The sequence below is a fragment of the Talaromyces marneffei genome, chromosome 2, assembly GCF_009556855.1.
Source record: "Talaromyces marneffei chromosome 2, complete sequence".
Lineage (NCBI taxonomy): Eukaryota > Fungi > Ascomycota > Eurotiomycetes > Eurotiales > Trichocomaceae > Talaromyces > Talaromyces marneffei.
In genome coordinates, this window is record NC_072349.1 from 2101245 (window position 1) to 2120763 (window position 19519).

A 19519-nucleotide genomic window follows, 5' to 3' on the forward strand; every position below is an offset into this window, starting at 1 on the left:
GATTTCTATACCTCCCCACAAATTCATACGCATCTCGTCAAGATCAACCTACAGAGCAGCTTCAAGATGAAGCCAACAACAATTGACATTATACATGGGGTCTTACACACGATACTCGAACATGAGGTTCCTGACGACCTATTTGTCCAGACCGCCGTCGAATGTGCGATTGAAAACAGTAAGTCGTTGTGTTACAGACTGTAAAGTTCCCTCTCTTCTGACCTCGTGTGAATAGAAAACCTTGCTTCACTAAGATATATTCTAGGCGAGCTGTTGAATAACCTGCCAGAACACTCACGTCCGATGAGCACGATTGCGTTTCACACAAAATTCCCTACAGAACTTCACGCCGAGCAGTTAGAGCTGGTCAAACATCCATTAATTGCCTTGCTACAGAAGGCAGTGGATCGTTGTGAGGCATCAGAAGTCTTGGGAGCCGCCAAAGAATTCTTCACTCAATTTCGCAGAGTCGACTTACATCAAGTGACAGCCAGGACCTCTTCACAAAATTTTCCTGACCAGCACGAGCTTCTCCTGCCAGGGACCGTTAAAAAGCACTGGTCCACAAATTTTGTCGGCGGAAGCGATGAACGACTGATTAGCGCTCTTGAAGCGTACGAAGCCGATTTTGAACAGCCGGATGCCCGGAAAAAATATTATTCTAAACTTATCATGTTGATTCGAAGTAGTGGTGCTGGCAAGTCACGACTTGCCGATACAGTTGGAAAACGATGCCTCATGATCACCTATGTTATTCGTGATCATCCAGGTGGCTATCCTCCTGCCGACTCTGCAATTTGTGACTTCTTGTCTGCTCACCCCTCCCGGGCAGAAGCAGACATGATGTCTCCCAAGAAAAAGACTGCAGATTATGCGACTGCCACACATCGTGTTTATTCTATTTGGGCTCACGCGACGATGATTGCTCTCATGCAATCGACGCTTGAAGAACGTAAGTCTCTCAAGCTATAGGTTCCATAATACAAATAGTTAACAATGCAAGCAGTTACCAACTACATTCAGAACAAGTCCACATCCGCTAGCTCACAGGAGGACGTCGCAAGTATGGTGTATCGAGCACTGGCACCTTCAAATGGCAGGCGATCTCACATTCGCTGCGAGCTTTACGATAAAGTCGTTGAGAATGCAAAGAATATCCGGAAACGCTGTATTGAGGAAGGAGGGTTCCGTTCGTGCTTTGACAACGTCTCGGGTTCTCAAATAAGAACTTCTCTACAAGACTCGGGTTGTGCCGCGATGAGTGAATTGCGAAAAGCTGCTGTGGAACTCAAAAGTACTTTGGAGGAACTGCCCAGTAGTCATCCAAATCTCCCACGCCTCATTGTCGCTTTCGACGAAGTAGCGAGCCTGCTCTCTGAAGACGAATACAACATCCGTTATATTGCTTTGAACAGAATTCTCAGTTGCATCTCCAAGGGAAATCCATTCTGGTATCTGTTTATGTCTACTGAAAGCAAAATCGATCACTTATTGCCGCCAGACTCAGTCTCATCAGATCAGAGCAAATTTCCATCCCATCGTCCATCAAGTCGTGGGGATTTTACACTAAACCGTTTCCCATCATTTACAACGTTTGCATGTGACATTGACGATCTCAAGAAGAACTCTACCTTGTACCCAAAGACAGAGTCTATGTTTACTTTCACCTCCATTGGCTTCATGGCCCGCTTTGGTCGACCCCTGTGGCTCGCTTTCGAGGAACCACAGTTGGTTGCTACTGAAAAAATATTGGGAACCAAGCAAAGTAAGAGACTCAACCCATATGTTCAACAGGAGGTACTCGCAGTGCTGTCCAATCGCCTGTATTTGGATTTCAACATGGCCAATCCGACTACCCTTCCTCTTGCGCAAGATGCCGTCAATTGTTACATGCGAGACGTCATATCAATCGATCCTTCTTCTGGCGTTCTCCATACCAGAACTCCAAACGAGCCTATACTATCCTATTCCGCCATGCGGCATCTTTTCAGTGACGTATCAATTTGGCCACAGGCCATAGAAACCTTCACGCAACAGCTCCTGGACAGAGGGGCTATTGAGAAAGGTGAAGAAGGAGAATTGTTCTCAAGACTGATATTCACACTTTCTCATGATAGACTCGTCAGGTCACATATCATCGATGGTAAATTTCAGCCCTCACACCTTACATTCAAGGTTCGAGACTTTCTGCACGAGCTTTACGCTACAGAATATCACCAGATCATTGACGAGATTGAGGAGGGGATCCTTGACGCCCACATGAACTTCTTGTCTTTCTCATCCACAGCTGAATACCTTACTGGTCGTTCTTTTCAGAATCTTTGCTACACTTTACTCAGACGAAGCTCAGCCTTACAGCTGGCACCCCAGCAAAGAACGTATGATCAGCTGCTGCCATTCTATGTGGGCAATCCCGACGAACCTTTCGACACGAAAAAGGTCGGCGCGATCTTGGTCCAAGTAAAGAACAGAATGACATCGTCTAGCATTGATCTCATCCTTAAGCAGTGTTTCCAGTGGCCACACGCCAACCATCTCCATAAGAGATTCAAGGAACGTAATTATGATTCGCTGCTCAAGGACAACCCTGACACCAAAATTTTATTTATACTCCTCGACTTCGGAATCAAACCATCTACTGTGGAGGTGAAAAAAAGCTGCGTAAACCGGCCATCGGTCTGGGCCATTCATTCAAAGGGACACGACGCAGACGTCTTCGGTTGCTTGAAGGGAATGAATGTCGGCCCATGCATCCCAAGGTTTTTCCGCGGTGACTTCCGCAAGCAATTCCTAGCCCATAGACGTTGTGATCCTCTTCACAACATTCTCCATCTAGACACAATCTCACAGGATGTCCCAGGTGAAGCCGCCTCCGAGGGATCGTCAGAAGATGTCGTGATGGCTGATGTTTGACCGAGGTGATTGAGGTTGCTGTTTGATGTTTCGTTTGCAAATTGAAGCCTACCACCTAGCTACGTACAATGAGTAGAAAGCCTCCTTATTTCTGATTCTGATATAGTAGAGCCCGGCTATAACGAAGAGAAGACTTTAGTTCAAGTATTTTAGACGATCTTGGGCCTGATCCTATATAGACAGATTCGAAACCTCCTTCCCTTTTTCCACACTCTCTTATTTTGCCCCTGTTCCCGGAAGCTACGGTGGTCTTAATATGGATTGACTTGTATTTTAGGATACTATTACCGCTCCTTGGCAAAATCCTTATGCTGGCCCGATAACAGATACTTCTGATGATGAACATGGATCAGGAGCAATTGCAAGAAGTCTCAAACTTCCGACTTGGATTCACTTTGGCTTGCATGACATCTAGACTAGCCAACTACCCAAACCCGTTTTTCAAGGCTCTTAAAGCCAAATGGTAGCAGGTATCCATCACGAGGCAAAGTACCCCGATTCACAACACGCCGTGCAGTGCCCACGCCTACGTACTGGGCATAGTGGACATTGTCTGCTTCTGTGGATTGATATTCCACCAAGGCAAAGGCACAAAACTTCCCAGTATACGATTTCTCATGCTCCAAGATAACACCATATGTCTTGTGCGGCATCAACTTGACCGAATTTTTGAAATGCAATGTGCAAGCATCGACACTGGCTTCATCTTTCAGGTTATGCTGCGTAAGCCAATCACCAGAGGTGGACTGAAAATCCTCCCTGCTTAGACTCAACGCCACCATAGATGGAAATGACCAAGAAGACAAAGTTGATACCTGCAGGCCTCTGGGCACTCAGTGATTTTGCCTGATGCACCATGAAAATATGGGGCGTATCGGAATACTACACGCTTTCATTGCCCACCGCATCCCATCATCTTCAAACCGTGGTTCTTCCTCAAACAAGATGCCGCACGGAAACTCGGCTAACATTCTGTAAAAGGCGCGCATTCCGTTGACAACCTGGTGCCCGTACAAGCTAGTTAGAATTCTTTGTTGATTCTCACTGTTGTATTCAAGTGAGTAATGCCAAATAGCGATGAAGAACTAAATACAGGATGGTAAATGAGTGTCCTTATATATGTAGTCCTCCCCGTTTCGTATACTTTATATCGTATACTATTAAAGTAGAAAGTATCAAGTAGTTATATGTCCTTTAGGGCTTTGACGGATAGCCCTAAACGGTCAGCGGATGGAATCTTGAGCAGCACAAAAGCCATTTCTTTGCTTTGTCTAGCACATACGACCATAGGGTGTGGAAAACAGGGCTTCCCGTCCGCTCAGCCGTACTTAAGCCACACGCCGGTTGGTTAGTAGTTGGGTGGGTGACCACCAGCGAATCCCAACTGTTGTATGTTTTTTTTGCTTATATCGAGGTTGTCTTATTTTTTTATGCGGTTCGTTCAATGCCTATCCCTCTAAGCCAATTGCAATTGTCGGTGTGGGATGCTTATATCGAGGCTTTCCTATATTTCTAGCGGTGAATAGTTGTTCCTAAAGCGGAGGCGGTGATTGCCCGCATCACCGCCTCGGCATCGCCAGAGCCAGTCAGCGCCGGGCGGAACGAGCCTCTCTAACAATTTCTTCCGCGACCGCCCTGTTTTTGCCGTTGCTTTTCTCTCTCCACCCTCGATCTGCCCGTCAAAATATCATTCTCTGTAGTCGCCTGTTCTCGAGAAAAAGAGGTTTCAGTGCAACTTGCAGAATTGCCATTGGCTTCTGGTTTTTTGTTTGAATTGTTTACTCGAAGAACACTTACGCTCGTCTACTCGTCCACCGTCGTCATTCGCCACCGCGTCAATTTCCGGTCACCACACTCATCACGGCTTCCGGAAGCTATAGTTACTTTATCACTTGATTACTTTATTTCCATTGATTAGTGGTGTATGCGCCATTGACTGCCGCCGCTGTATTACGTCGTACAGGCTATTATTGTATGTGCGGTATTGCTCTTTCAGATCAGTGGGCTTACCTGATCGTGGACCATCCCGTCCCTCTTTGCGCGTAAAAAGACACACAACATCGACTCACACCCGAGACAATGGGTCGCAAGCCCAACCAACTGATCCTCGAATACTTCACGCGTGGCCCCAAGTTGGAGGACGCGAGCAACCGCTATCAACATACTTGCAAAGCATGTGGTGAAAAATTCCCCAAAGGCCGCATCGACAGTCTTACCACCCACTTAGTGAAGAAGTGTCAAGCGCTGTCCATGTCCGCTCGCCAGTCCATTGTCATGCGAATTCATGATCTGCCTGCCCTCGACGACTCAGACCCCAACAAAGCGGCAATGCTGGCCAAGATCCAAAAAGCAGGAAAGGCTTCTGATTTACCATACTCGACGCGACCAGCTTTTGATGGACTGAATGTGCTAGCTGAGGCGTCAAGACGTGTTGGAGCTTCTGACCAGACTAAAAGGCGTGGTGGTGCCATCCGTTTCACACAGCCAATGACTGTTGGCGGCAAGACGATCATGATTGACCCTGCCCTCGAGGCTGAGGCGTTCCACCCACCCCCAACAGATAATAATGACGACTTGATTCTCGCTGGTGGTGAGTTTTTACTACCGACACCTTCTTGTTTGCGATGTTTTGTTTGTAATACCTTTGCTAATTGGTTTTCTTGCTATGTAGTTGCTGCTGCTGCCGCCTCTCTTTCTGCAAATGAAGAGCGAGGTCCATCTGCTTCACCTTCTCTACAACACAACGACACTCTTCAACCTGACGCAAATCCTGACGAGCGTCAATCCTCATCACAGCTTTCTTTGATTGCAGCCTCTGCTAGTGAAATGGCTTCACAAAGTCTTGCAATGGGCAGTGAACTGACAGATGAGCAACATGTTGGGTCATCTTGGACTGACCACCAGCTGTCCAGCACTGATCAATTCCTACTTGACAGCTTGCAGGGCCATGATCCCACACTAACAGCAACGCAACGCGCAGCATCATACCCACGGCCTATTGCTATGAATCCAAATACCACCCCGACCAAGGGTTTTGTTAATGATTTTGGTTCCTCACGCAAGCCACAAAAACCCAAGGTTCGTAGTAGATTCAGTGCAGATCGCAGAAAGGAAGTTCAAGAAGTGCGCAAGAGGGGTGCTTGTATTCGCTGCCGCATGCTTAAGAAGCCTGTAAGTGATTTTTGCTTTATGCCTTGACTTTACCATAACTAATATAAAATATTAGTGTTCTGGAGATAGTCCCTGTCAAACCTGTGCTTCTGTTGAGAGCGCTCGTCTTTGGAAACAGCCATGTATTCGGACACGTCTAGTTGAAGAGTGTGAGCTCTATGGTGCTGGTAAGATTGTCATCTCTACTTTAGAAATACAGCCCAGGCTAACCATTATTAGGTCTTCACACAACTCTTGCCTTTCACGATGTCAATTCTATGCAAACCCAAACTAAATATGAGAGCTATGTTGGCCGTGTGGAAGCTGCACATTTTGACGACGCCCCATTCTATGTGACCTTCAGCGCACTCATTGGTCAGAAAGCTGGCATGTCACCCATTGATCCTCAACTGCAAGCCCTAGTCGAGGACGGCCAGTTCCAAGGATCCACCCAGGACCTGTACATGTTGGACGGGGATACAGACGATCTTCCTGGAAAATGCGAGCTGTATATCAAAAGGCTACAGTCTACTTTTATCGAGCACGAGACTTCACCGATCATCAAGTCGACACTAACGTTAGCAGCACACTTGGCAGATGAAAAAAAGGTGAGCCAAAGAGAAAGCAACTGTTACATTCGGCTCTAACGTTTATAGGATACTCTCCTCGACCGCGTAGTGGAGCTATGGCTTGTTACACATGTCCTTGTTGACCTAGAGTTACAGTGGAAGCTCTTTGTTCACCCTCTCCTACCTCCAACCTCGGTGGACACCTTAGCTATGCCAACTGAAGAAGGCCGTGTTCCGATCGATCGTACTGCCAATGCCGATTCCTACAACCTCATATGCAGTCAACTTCGAGCGGCTGTTGAAAAGCGCGCCAGCTTATTGAGCAAGAATGTTATGAATGAACTTGAACGTCGACTTTTGCAACGCCACCACAGTTGTTGGTTTGAGACTTTCCTGGTGTCTGTGATCCTTCTTAACTGCGTTGAACGTGCCTGTTGGCTCTTTACCAGCTGGGAGAATGAAGACTTTGTTGGACGTGTGAGTCACACCCCTTTGTTCTATGACTTGGCGAGTGCTAATTCCTTTCATAGTGGCCTTTGGATAAACGCCCGCAATATTATGCCAATCAAGGAGACAGGTTTTCCGAGATTCTTCATATGCTCCTACGAATGCGCGGACTGCCTCCAAAGACAACCATCAACGCCGAGACTGGATTGCTTAAAGCAGTAGAGAACAGCGACCCTAATGCCATTCTCTGGTTTGATACTATTCAAATTTCACGTAAGTTAATCGTTAGAGGGTATCATATCTAGTCGGTTTACTTGAACTAATAACTGAACAGCCTTGTACTTGGAGCAACGTCAACTGGCCCAATTCGATCCCACCGACTCGCGGTCTCTGGATCTGAAGTTCGCTTCCAAGATCCTTTTGCCACCACCAACTGCCTGATTCTTGAGTTTAAAAGTGCGGTAATTTGGAGTCTTTGTTGTTGTTGTTGTTGTTGTTGTTGTTTTTTCTTCTTTATTCGGGTCTGGAGTATTTGATGTTAATGTCAACGACTTAATGAGTGGGGGTGGCCTATTTGCGAGCTTTCTTATTTGCTTTTCTACTATAATCTTAATGATGTATTATTCACGTCACTTCAAACTGAAATTCAAAATAAATTATGAGATTGTCCCATTATTCCTAGAAACCAGATTTCAGAATTAACAATGATAAGTGTCAGGCTCAATGAATGCTCAATGACGACGTTACATGCATACAAGGGTATATTAACTAGAAGTTGGACAGTGACAAAAAAGGTGGAATGGCAAGTCCAAAAAAAGCAAAAAGAAAAGAAGAGAAAAGAAAAAGAAAAGGGTATCGTGTCTAAACATCAAATACGCAAGGATCCAAGCAAATATCCAGATGCATATATATAAGAGTAGTAGAAAATCAAACAAAAAAGAGCATGAAAACATTAAGCGTCTGAATCAAGCTGTCCGTCCAGAACACGTCTGGCAGCATCTAATCTTCTGCGCAAGGTGCGAATATATTTTGGATCTGCTGAGGGCGTTGTACTTGCGCTCCCGTTGGAAGTGACTTTGCCATTTGTGCCAGCGGTGGCAGAAGCGGCTATGGTCAGTTCCTGTAGCTCAGTGCAGACTTTGCCTAGACTTTCAAAGACTTGCTCTAATAATCTGGTATCGTCGGTGTTGAGACTAGAAGATGGCCGTGTCGATGCCGATCTTGAGGATGACAGTGAGGACATGAATGCGTCTACAGGTGTTGTTGGGGTGGATAAATTGCGGTCAATTGGAAGAGATTTGCCGGTTGGTGTGTAGGGTCCGTTGTCTCGGCTTCGTGATGCGGCGAGATAGCGTGATTCGTCGCTTCGGTCTATGACTGTAGCTCGACGGCTTTGGACGGGGGTTGACACTTTCATGGTGTTAGTGAAAGGTGCTCATAGGAGGGTCTAGTGTAATGACATACCATCTTCTTCATCTTCGGAATCATTCCAGTTGTCGACTATCTGGTCAATAGCTTGCAGAGCATCATCCTGGTCATCATCGTAATCATCATAAGCATTCTCCGTGGCCGTCGCAAACGTTGCAAACGTAGATACAGAATCGCTACTCGTACTGCGATTGTGTGTGCCAGGCCTCTGATCTCGCGCCGGTCTCGTAGTTTCAGTCGATCCTGTGGACCCATAGCTGTTACGTCGTATTTTGTTTCTCGAGAATGTGCCCAGAGCACTATGGAGATAAAAGTTCTCGTAATCGAATGCGTCTTCTCGCTCTTCGTGAGGTGTTGCTTCTGGAGCGGTGCCGGAGGGAAAGTCTTCGAAGATGTCGCTTTGGTCATCGTCGTCATAAGGTTCATTGAGGATGTCATTGAGCCGTTCACGATCTATGTCCTCATCGTCCTCGTCATACTCGCCTTCTTCTGCGTCCTCGTAGTGGCTTTCTACGACGGATTGGTCGTCATTGTCAAGTATGAACTTGTCATTAATATGCGGCGATTGTGCAGACGTAGGTTCATATCTCTGTGGACTCAATGGCGCATCAATTGGGTACTCGTCCGTACCATTGCTCGTACTGTGCCCGTTATCGTCTAGTCTGGCTGATGTTGGCTCAGAAACCCAACCATATCCGGCATTACTGTGCATATTAGCACCCCCATTGCCATGTTCCAATACGCTGGAATACCATCGTTCAGCTGCTGTAAATGGACTCGGAGTGCGCAAGCTCTGCAGGCTTCTCCGCCGAAGGTTATCCTCTTGCGTCTTTACTTTCAAGAGAGCAACTTTGGTTCTGAGGCCGGCTGCTTGATCTTTCAGGTCTCGCACTTGTAGCTGGGATTGTGCGCGAGATGGAGGTCCATCAGGCGGGTATGCAGAATTAAAGTCCTCCATTGACGACATTTTTGGCGCTGTTGAAGTCCCCAACCCAGCTAAGCCATTGACGTCCGGACTGAGATAGCCTCTACGATAATCGTCCTCTGGGCGTGAGTCTTGCCTCCGCATATGGCCGCCATGAGTATCTGCAGCGTTATACGGGAAGGAGTTTTCCCGAGAATCGTATTGTGATGAACCGGAAGAAGCCAATGCGCTCATCGAGCGCGAGGGCTGTAGAGAAGGAGATTCCAAGCTCGCCGTTGATGGAAGGTTGGTCTCGCTGTGACCACGCGAATGGCCGCTCTCCTGCGTTGGCATATATACTGGTTGAGGTCGAAGTAGCGAGACCCTGCGATCTGTCTGCGATATGGATCGATACAACGCTCCTGCCGGTTGAAGATTGCGAGTTGGAAGCAAGATTCCAGGGGACGTGGGGGACGGAGATGGTGTTTGTCCCAGTCGGATTGATGAACGAGCGCGAGTGAGATTTCCTTCCATTAACTAGAACCATAAACGGTCAATTAAGCCCTGGATGAGAAAACGCGCTACTTACAGTTAATCTTCGTTTCGCATTCTCAAGAATGCGCTCCGCCTCGCTACTAAGTATAGCAGAAGAGCTTTCTTCCTCGGCCTGTTGCGACGAGCCTGAAACCAAAGCATTGCTAGCCTGGGCGCGCTCGCGATCAATACTGCTTTGGCTGGCATAGCTACTGCGCCTGGAATTGAATCCAGAGTCGTTACCACCACGAATCCCTTCTGGGTTCAAATTCAATTGTCGCTGACTGCCGGCACTGATCGTGGAGCCAGATCCAACACTATCGGCGTCTGATTTCTCCTGGTGCGGTTGTGCTGTGTACCTGCTTGCATAGGCAGGGGATGACTGCTGAGAATCCTCCTCGCCAATATCCGACAATGGTCGACCGTGAGCGTGGCCTTCGTATGTCCATCTCGATCGCGGCGCGCGATAGTTAGACCCGTTGGAAGGGTAGTACCCATTCTGTTGTTGCAGCCCATTTTGAAGCATGCGAGGATCCGAAGGCGTTAGTTGGAATGGTGGAGACGGTGTCGACGATTGACGCTCGCCATCATCTGGGAGGATCATGTCAGGGTTTGTCAGGGTCGGGGACGGTGGGATTTCTGGCGGTGCATCGTTGCGATGGGCGACATTTCTTTGTTTTGTGTCGAATCTGTTTGGTATGTGAACCGAGGTTGACGCTTGGCTGCGATAAGTCGTCTCCATCGTGCTTCATTCGGTGCGCACAATACACCGTTACTGTTGGAGGAGTGCAGGACTTTCACCACTTTGTCAGACTATTAATTATTGCAAGGATTGTGTCTGATGCTAGCTTCACGAGCAATTGTAGACTGAATGTCGATCTGCACAGCCGAAGACTAAGTAAAATAGGGTCAACGTGTGGACCGTTGGAGCTTTTTTTTTCTTCACAGCATAGTCCAATGACGCATCGCCAGGACAACGTGGCGTCTTTGATTGAGATCTGCAGTCCGAGAGTTTAAAAACACCTGTAGAATTAATTCGGATAAATTTGACTTGACGGTAAATGCATTGAGGAAGCGACGGTCGCGATTGCGCCGGTAGAGTAAAAGTTGTCGAGGCACCGTAAGGGTTGGTCAATAAATAAAGTAGCACCACTAAATCCTTAGTCTCTCCCTAATATTGGGATCTCGCCCCATCAGCAGGACCAGGAGAGAAACACCCAAAAAGTGCTACAGCCAACTGGAGCATCCAAAGAAAAGGTGTCAAATACATGAATATCGTTCAGTCGTCAGTCATGAACCAGCAACAAAGGAGGGTCCAGGCCGGGTCATTCAATTTCAGGGGAAACATACGAGTTTCCCACTATAATGTTCTGTCTAGGTCATTTTGAGATATCGATTTTGCCATCCAATTTATTAACTGTATTTCTACGAGAATATATTGAACATTATGGTTTCCTGACAGCCCCATGTCAACCAAGCCGATATGTTTCAGCCGAAAACAATCTTGGATGAGGAGCTAGAACGGGCTCAATCCATGGCCCACGTGGAGTTAACTTACTGACTAGCGTGAGGCTATACGACATTATCTGATGTCCACCTGGGCAGTCTTTTCTCCTCGATGGCAAGTGTGCGGTGACATGTGCTGCAATTGAAACCCTCGAAAAGAGTCATGGCAGCCATGATATATATAATCCACCCCTCACTCAATGTTCTGGCTTTCAAGCATGTTGTTTAGGGCACGTCTTTCCAAAGGAGTCCGCTTCGAATACGTCAACTGGTGAGTGAGAGTAGTAAGTTCACAATTTATTTTGCCAAAAAAATGACGGCGGATCATTGTGGAATAGATTTCTTGCCAAAGTTGGTCTGCTACGTTCCATGAACCTCGGATCGATGCTCGTGAAGCTTGCTCTCTATCAACTGCCGTACTAGTGTAGGAAAAGAGCAAGTCCAATATTGAGGAAGTAAAGCTGAAGGTAGGTTTCGTTCCAAGGTTAAACTGGATCCATTAACAAGAGCACGATATGTAACCAAATAGGAAATATTGAAAAACTATCCACAGTGTCTTTGGTCTGAAGCGCTTTTGATGTCCGAAGCTAACATTGAAAGCTTCATCTATGTACAAACTTAGAATATGCTTTTATATAGAATCCAAAACCAACGCCAAACAGACCCAAATCATTACATACAGCATCAAATCTTGCTCAATAGTAGCTTAGCACCACTGCTGCTGGGCCCAGCCTTCTTTGTCTTGTCAGATGAATCTTTCGGTCCAGCCGCCACTTTTTCCAATGCCTTCTTATTCTTCTTCAAAGTCTTCAGAAGCTCACTCTTCTGAGCAAAGTCCTCGGACTCTGCCAGAGCCACGATGACGAAGGTCTGTGGGCCAGTAGCCCATGCCAAGATGTCGTCCTTGATATTATCATAGAGCAAAGTATCGAAATTCAGTGCTGGGTCAACCTTTTCAATTTTCTTTTCCGCATTGTTATAGCGGCCACCCTGAACAAGAGATTTAAGCATCCTTCCGACAAAGGGTGAGTCCTGGGCCTCAATCTTAGATTTGGCGGCAACGGCAACAGCGTTGAGAGCTGCAGACTTGTCGCCATCCGCAGAAAATAGTACTTCAGACAAAAATTGGCATCCAAAGCTGGTCTCCATCAATGACTCTGCACGTGCCGCGATAAATTCCAACAGACTTGGGCTTGCAGCTTGGACGAGTTCTTGACGGCGAATAGATGGTTCCTTCTTAGATGTCTCCTTGCGGATTTCGAAGATCTCATTCAGAATGTCCTCATCGCCGGCAGGAAGTAACCATTTGACCTTGTCACCGACAAACGGATACAGTACTGGAACCCGAGCGATGATATCATTAATCTGGAGAAGCAATTCCTCGTGGCGTGCAGTCTCTTCCGTCTCTTGGTTGAGAAGCTCGGGGAAGATAGATTTGGAAGAGAGCTTGGTATCATCAATAACTCCATATGCAGCCAAGATGACCAAATGGCCGTTGACATCTCCGGCCATCATCTTAATGGTGTCTCGATAAAATCGAAGGAGCAGCTTGCGGTCTTTGGCAGACGAGTAAGCGAGGCAAAGACACATTAGTCTTGCACCCGACTTGGTGAAAGCCATGTTCTTAGCAAGATCACCTTCCTCATCACCCTTGATTAGCTCAATGAACTCATTTGCCTCGGAGCTTCCTGGCTTCGTGTTCAAGAAATACTGAAGCATAGCGTCGTGCAACATGGTGAAACCAGTGGTTTTCTTCTGTACAAGCTGATTGATGAGTTCAAAAAGGTTACGCATAATAGGAGGTCTCTTCTCGGGGCTTTCTGAGAGAATTGTGGACAATTCTGCAGTCACTGATGTTTCGTTATTGTCCCGGAAGATTGCATACTCCGGGCCATACCATTCACGTAGCATGATCGCCTTTTGTTGCTTGGTAGCCACGGTCCTGTAGATATCGTCCATGATCCAGGATGCCTCAGGATGTCTTATGAGACGCTTCACATGTCCATAGAACTCGGGGACAATCATGTCCCGAATATCGGCATCTCCGTGAACCAACATTTTACCAAGTAAGAATTTCGCATAACGACTTTCAGCAAGATCCTTATAATGTCCCTGAAGCTCGCGAACGATCATCTTTCGTTGTTCAAGGCTGGCATATTTCAATGCGGTTTGAATGACGCGAACTGAATCGTGTTTGAAAACAAAATCATCGACTCTGCCGGTGATGATCTCGAAGAGCTCAGCAACGAGCTTTTTACGCTCGTCCCTAGGCACGTGGGATTTACGGCGCAGGCGCTCCCACAATTTCTTAGATCGTGCGATGATATCGGCGTTGGGCTTCGCAGCCTTACGTTCCTGTGCTAAAGCTTTTTGCTTGGCATGGCTTTCGCGAGATGAGCTCTCTATAATTGAGTTAGCAATGCCAATTGAAACGGCAGTCAAAAGAGTCAAAAGTGCACATACTGTTATCAGCATTAACATCGCCGTTTGAGTTCTCTGTTTCCTCTTCCTCTTCCTCCTCGGCTTCTTCTTCCTCAACAGGTTCACTGTCATCAACATCATCATCCATTGATACATCGGACTCATCGGAAGAGATGTCTGAATTCATGTCATCATCATCTTCCTCTTCGTCCTCCTCGTATTTCTTCTTGTATTGACCTTTTTTGGATGGCTTCTTTTTCTCAGCTTGTTTACTAAGCTTCTTGTCTCCGCTCATTTTTCTAGCACCCGCTGTGATGCCCTTTTTCTGAAATGTCGATTTGGTACCGGCCGCAGTGGGAGCGATATTCGTCTTGGTTTTGGTACGTTTACCATTTCGGTCGTCGGCCGAATCGACCTTGCGTTTGGTGCCAGACATGATGGCAAATTTCAGAGATCGATTGCTAGAAATCAACTCTGAAGGTGTAGCAGTTGAACGTTAGATGTTGCAGTCGGTGGTTTGGGTCTTTCCATTTTTACATTTTTTTGCGGCAGAAGAGGCTCGGCTTAGGTTTTTCCGAAGGCGGTGTGTAACTACTATTGGCCTTGGGGAAAAAAAGATCTCGCAAAACAGTGCAATTCTCCAGTGCTAGTTAATAATTATTTTTTTTTCAGGTAAGTTAAAGTACGTATTGATTATTAGCAATCAAAGACAATGGACACTACCTACAAGAAACGATTTCGACATTTAAAAAAAAAAAAAAAAAAAGAAGAGAATTGTAGTTGTATAGCCAAATGGCCAGTTTCCTTACACGAGGAGGTGCCGTCTGCTGTCGCCATCGCAGAGTGAAGAGTTCCTTGCAGAATTGCTTCCCTGGGGGGTCATCTTCATTGCTTAGGGCAGTACAACAATCGTGGTTCTCCAACGAGTTATAACCGCCGCTCCACGACTCGAAACAGACACACTCACCCGCTGGTTTTACCCTACGCAAGGTTACCGACCGGCAGCTATCCTTCCACTAGGTTATCCGTCACAGATACGCATAAGTCGGCAAATAGTATCCCATAAACGAACTCGCTGCGTTATCCAATCAGATAATGTTATTTTACATAGTACTCCGTACGGAGGCCGTAAACCAATCACCGCCCCATTACATAGTTGCCCCCCATTTTCTGGCTGTCATTGTGGGGATCAACGTTTCGTGGACGCTCAAGCAATCAAGGAACGTACGAACTACTATGTACAGAGTTTGCATTTTGGGGTAATCAAAGAGCTAATGGATTAACGATCTATGATAGTACTCAGTGCTGCATACCCACGTATACCCACTAGCCACTAAATGTATTGCAGTCGATCTAGGGTATCCGATCATGTGAGATTGGATCTGCGGACGATCTTATGTTCTCCCAAACTCCGTAGTTTCATCCTCTTTCCAATTTTATTATACATTTGTTCCACATGTTTAATCTCATTCTCTGAACCCTGAGCAATTACCTTTACAAAGTTCACATTAACATTCAACCCCCTCCTATTAGGGCAATTCGATGCCTTGAACATTCTTCCGACATGCCTCCGTTTCGCAACTTACTGAACCGCAAACCCGCGACTTCCGACGGTAATGACGACAAGAATGAGACAACCCAAAGCCAACAATCTGCGCAGTCCTTGGACGTCCCGCGCAGTACCCCCTTGAGTTTGAATAATAGCAGAGAAGAAGTGCGGAATGAATACAAGTTGAGCGGTAGGTGACAAATAATTGCGCCAACTCTGTTTCATCCATGTGATTCGCACAATGAAGGAAACTAGAATACCCGTAGCTAACTTGTCTGTGCTTTGATACCGATAGTGGTGAATGACAGCGGCGTATATCTACCAGTAGGACGCACTTATATTCGATGCTATATGCGTCAAAAAAGACTGTCTCGCTAATTGAATTCCTTTGGCTAGCCCTCGCCTCCAGAAAAACAGAGTTTCTGGACTAGATCCCCAAACAAGATACCAACAACAAATCATCGAAACCGAGTCGATGAAAATGAACCGTTCTCCATATCTCGCGAATCATTCGACTCTTATCGGCGGTCGTTTGTACGTATCGCACTCCGTCTATACTTCGGATATACTCCCGACATGACATCTGACCAAGTGCCTGATAGGACATCTCGGCCAGATCGCCGGTTCTATACGCCGATAACATCCAATCACGCACATCATTAGACTCTCGATTCTCACGATTAAGTGAACACCCTTCCACAAAAGGTCCAACGACCGGAGGCCCGGAATCTATGGAAGAAGAGACGTTTGAGGACGTGGGCTTAGCCGACGAAGATTCGAAACCTAGAAAGAGAGGCTTGTTTGCTCGCTTTGGCGACAACTCGTCCGACAATACCAGCAATAACAATAACAATAATAATCGACCTAGTTCGTCGCACCTAGGGTTCCGTCTTCCTGGTCGAAAGAGAGCCCAGAGCGGCCAAGGAGCCGAGCTATCAAATTATGGGCTGGAGGTACCGACAACGGAAGTTTAGATCTGTTCTGTCTGTGCCTTTGGAGGGGGTACGATTTTCTATATGTTGCAAGATTCGTCATGTTCTTACATTGTGACCGCGGTGCGAAGTTCCCATTATATCACACTCGCTATTATTCGACTACCCGTTTGACTCGATACCGGGGCAAAAAACCTCGACATATCTGAAGTGTTTTGCTCATTGAGTATCCGTGTAACCTAGATGAGTGCATATCCAGTATCTGAGACAGTGCAGATACAACTATAATGATTAATATGATGATACTTACAATGAATACCGCAAAAGCCGTGCTTCTGTACTGCAAGGGTAGTCAATCAGGAAGGCACGAACCTGGTATCTTAGAAGGCAAGAGCAACCATGTCGTGCTCAAGGGCATCCAATCCCCCCTACCTTCGACAAACAGGCTATCATATACACACGGCACCACACGACACAACAGCATCAGCTTACCTTGTTGACATTTTTTTCTCGGTGTATACTTCGCTTGTCTGAATCAGACCACACGCATTATATCTACGCCATTGCATCTTCATCATGACATTTTGGAAGGCTTGGGAAACTTGGGAGAAGATGGTGTTTGTAAGTTCATTGAAAGAATATCCCTGGAAATCAGCCCAATATTAACACCCTCTCTCAATAGGTACTCGCCTGTTCTATGGTACTTCCCCGATCCACGACTTAAATGAAACCTCAAAGAACACCTACTAACGACAACGGCACAAAACAGGTCGGCGTCATCATCGCTGGTGGTTGTGTAGCGTGGATGAACAGACGAAAAGTCAAACTGTACAACCAAGCCTTCGCCGACGAAGCTGGACGAATTCGAAGCATAGTTTCCCCGGAGGGTACCAGGGTTTCCGATGTCCCATTTGGAGCTCGAGCGCTGGAAAGTGGCGTTCAGGTCGACGGTATCTACACACCTGGACGGTACACACCTCGCCAGGGCACTTTACGACAGAATGCCGCTGGATCGACTGATTTGGGTGTACCGACTCCACTGACGCCAACTGTGACTCTCTCAAGTCAGTATGAACACCACAGCCCGTTCTCGCCGCAAAAGTGATCGTCGTTATCGAACCGGTTGCAGTTGGAACAGCTGTACTCGATGCACGCTTCCCCTGAAGAATTTCATAACGCCTTACGAAATGATACGACTACATTCGAGCACACCGGTATATCTGATATACATACCCGTTATTTTCAATCTGGCTTTCCCCTTGTCTGCATGAGGAGGATCAATTGTTGAATTGTCTTCAAATATCCTGTGTCCAGGTGTCAGGACCTTTAAAGATGTATGGTTAGAAACTTGGTAGTAGGAACATAAAGGGCCTGTTTTTATCAAAGTATACATTAGTTTGAAATTGAAAGCATTATTTGAGGCCCACCACTGCAGAGACAATGAAGGCGGATAATTCGACAACCTTGAAAGAACAATCATGATTGTTGCTTGTTAATGATTTAAGCACACGTGACCTCGTGTCGTGGCGATGCCAACAAGACGCGTCCCGCAACCCACAAGAGAACATGACCACCAAGAAGAGACGATAGAAACCCGACACCCTGCCCTCAAATATTTCGAACGTTTCTAGAAGCCTTTTAGGGACTTATTCATCAAGAAACGGTCATACTGCTCTTATTCACTGCACAAGAACTCCACTGTTCAAGTACTCTGTCTCCGAACGCGTCGGTGTTGTTCCCATACCTGGGGCCACATTAAGCTGTTGTAGCAAGCGCAGTTTTATCAATATTTTGAGTAGAATCAATCATCCAATATGACTGTCGATATGGAACAACAGCAGCAGGACTATGACGATGGCGGTCTTCCAGGTCCTGGAGCTCCCACACCACTTTCAGCACTTGAGGTGAGGTCCAGGCATTCCATGTACCAGGTTGCGGGGAGAAAAATTCTGACTGCATACAGGGCGTTGCGGGCTTGACCGCACGAGACATTAAACTTATAGTCGATGGAGGGTTTCATACCGTGGAGTCGGTTGCATACACGTGAGTATTGTGGAAGATTAGAAACTATAAGACGCATATATACTAATATATCGCAAGTCCCAAGCGTGTGCTAGAGCAGATCAAGGGTATTTCAGAGCAGAAAGCGACCAAGATTTTAGCTGAAGGTAAGCAGTCTTGAGAGTAGTCGCCGATTGGCAGTGACTAATGATGAGCATGAATAGCTTCCAAACTCGTTCCAATGGGATTCACAACCGCGACAGAAATGCACGCACGCCGAAGCGAGCTTATATCTATTACTACTGGATCGAAACAACTAGACACACTACTCGCCGGAGGGATTGAGACAGGTTCTATAACTGAAATATTCGGAGAGTTCAGGACAGGAAAGAGTCAGCTTTGCCACACACTGGCAGTTACTTGCCAATTACCATTCGACATGGGCGGTGGCGAAGGAAAATGTCTCTACATCGACACCGAGGGCACATTTCGTCCTGTGAGATTATTGGCTGTCGCACAACGATATGGGCTCGTCGGAGAAGAAGTATTGGACAATGTTGCATATGCTCGCGCCTATAATTCAGACCATCAGCTACAACTTCTCAACCAGGCATCTCAGATGATGTGTGAAACACGATTTTCCCTTTTGATTGTGGACTCAGCGACCGCCCTCTACCGTACGGATTTCAATGGCCGTGGTGAATTGTCCAATCGTCAGACTCATTTAGCCAAGTTCTTGCGTACCTTGCAGCGACTCGCGGATGAATTCGGAATTGCAATTGTCATCACGAACCAGGTCGTCTCACAGGTCGATGGCGGTCCAAGTTCAATGTTTAATCCCGACCCTAAGAAACCCATTGGTGGTAACATTATTGCCCATGCAAGTACCACTCGTTTGAGCTTGAAGAAGGGAAGAGGAGAGACTAGGATATGCAAGATCTACGATAGTCCCTGTCTGCCAGAGAGTGATTGTCTGTTTGCGATTAGAGAAGATGGTATTGGTGATCCTAGCCCGAAGGACCTGGAGAATGAGTAGAAACGTCGTTGGGGTTCTATGCACGAAGTTTGTGTGATTCAGTTATCTGCTTATGACTATACATCTTTTCATGGTTTGTTATGTCTGTTCATGTCTTGTTATACTCGCATAGCTAGGCGGTGTTAGACT

At 46.6% G+C, this 19519-nt stretch overlaps 7 protein-coding genes across 7 annotated transcripts; 5 read left to right on the forward strand and 2 right to left on the reverse strand.

Annotated features, from left to right (window-relative positions):
* Positions 1-66: 66 nt before the first annotated feature.
* Positions 67-2913, forward strand: EYB26_003117 (uncharacterized protein; the record flags this gene model as incomplete). The annotated part of the gene is made up of 3 exons (XM_054262420.1): positions 67-178; positions 236-952; positions 1007-2913. The coding sequence occupies 3 exons, from the start codon at positions 67-69 to the stop codon at positions 2911-2913; spliced, it is 2736 nt and encodes a 911-aa protein (XP_054118395.1).
* A 2079-nt stretch (positions 2914-4992) lies between these two features.
* EYB26_003118 (uncharacterized protein) lies at positions 4993-7520 on the forward strand (the record flags this gene model as incomplete). Its single annotated transcript, XM_054262421.1, has 7 exons — positions 4993-5503; positions 5585-6084; positions 6140-6251; positions 6304-6671; positions 6720-7109; positions 7163-7352; positions 7414-7520. The coding sequence occupies 7 exons, from the start codon at positions 4993-4995 to the stop codon at positions 7518-7520; spliced, it is 2178 nt and encodes a 725-aa protein (XP_054118396.1).
* Positions 7521-8031: 511 nt separating this feature from the next.
* On the reverse strand, positions 8032-10687 carry EYB26_003119 (uncharacterized protein; the record flags this gene model as incomplete). Its single annotated transcript, XM_054262422.1, has 3 exons — positions 8032-8489; positions 8544-9948; positions 10001-10687. The coding sequence occupies 3 exons, from the start codon at positions 10685-10687 to the stop codon at positions 8032-8034; spliced, it is 2550 nt and encodes an 849-aa protein (XP_054118397.1).
* Positions 10688-12135: 1448 nt separating this feature from the next.
* On the reverse strand, positions 12136-14308 carry EYB26_003120 (uncharacterized protein; the record flags this gene model as incomplete). Its single annotated transcript, XM_054262423.1, has 2 exons — positions 12136-13853; positions 13915-14308. The coding sequence occupies 2 exons, from the start codon at positions 14306-14308 to the stop codon at positions 12136-12138; spliced, it is 2112 nt and encodes a 703-aa protein (XP_054118398.1).
* Positions 14309-15436: 1128 nt separating this feature from the next.
* On the forward strand, positions 15437-16395 carry EYB26_003121 (uncharacterized protein; the record flags this gene model as incomplete). Its single annotated transcript, XM_054262424.1, has 4 exons — positions 15437-15611; positions 15717-15745; positions 15818-15955; positions 16024-16395. The coding sequence occupies 4 exons, from the start codon at positions 15437-15439 to the stop codon at positions 16393-16395; spliced, it is 714 nt and encodes a 237-aa protein (XP_054118399.1).
* Positions 16396-16929: 534 nt separating this feature from the next.
* EYB26_003122 (uncharacterized protein) lies at positions 16930-17458 on the forward strand (the record flags this gene model as incomplete). The annotated part of the gene is made up of 3 exons (XM_054262425.1): positions 16930-16974; positions 17036-17053; positions 17123-17458. 3 exons carry the CDS (start codon positions 16930-16932, stop codon positions 17456-17458), a joined length of 399 nt encoding a protein of 132 aa, XP_054118400.1.
* A 709-nt stretch (positions 17459-18167) lies between these two features.
* On the forward strand, positions 18168-19390 carry EYB26_003123 (uncharacterized protein; the record flags this gene model as incomplete). The annotated part of the gene is made up of 4 exons (XM_054262426.1): positions 18168-18257; positions 18317-18396; positions 18454-18521; positions 18579-19390. The coding sequence occupies 4 exons, from the start codon at positions 18168-18170 to the stop codon at positions 19388-19390; spliced, it is 1050 nt and encodes a 349-aa protein (XP_054118401.1).
* Positions 19391-19519: the final 129 nt, after the last annotated feature.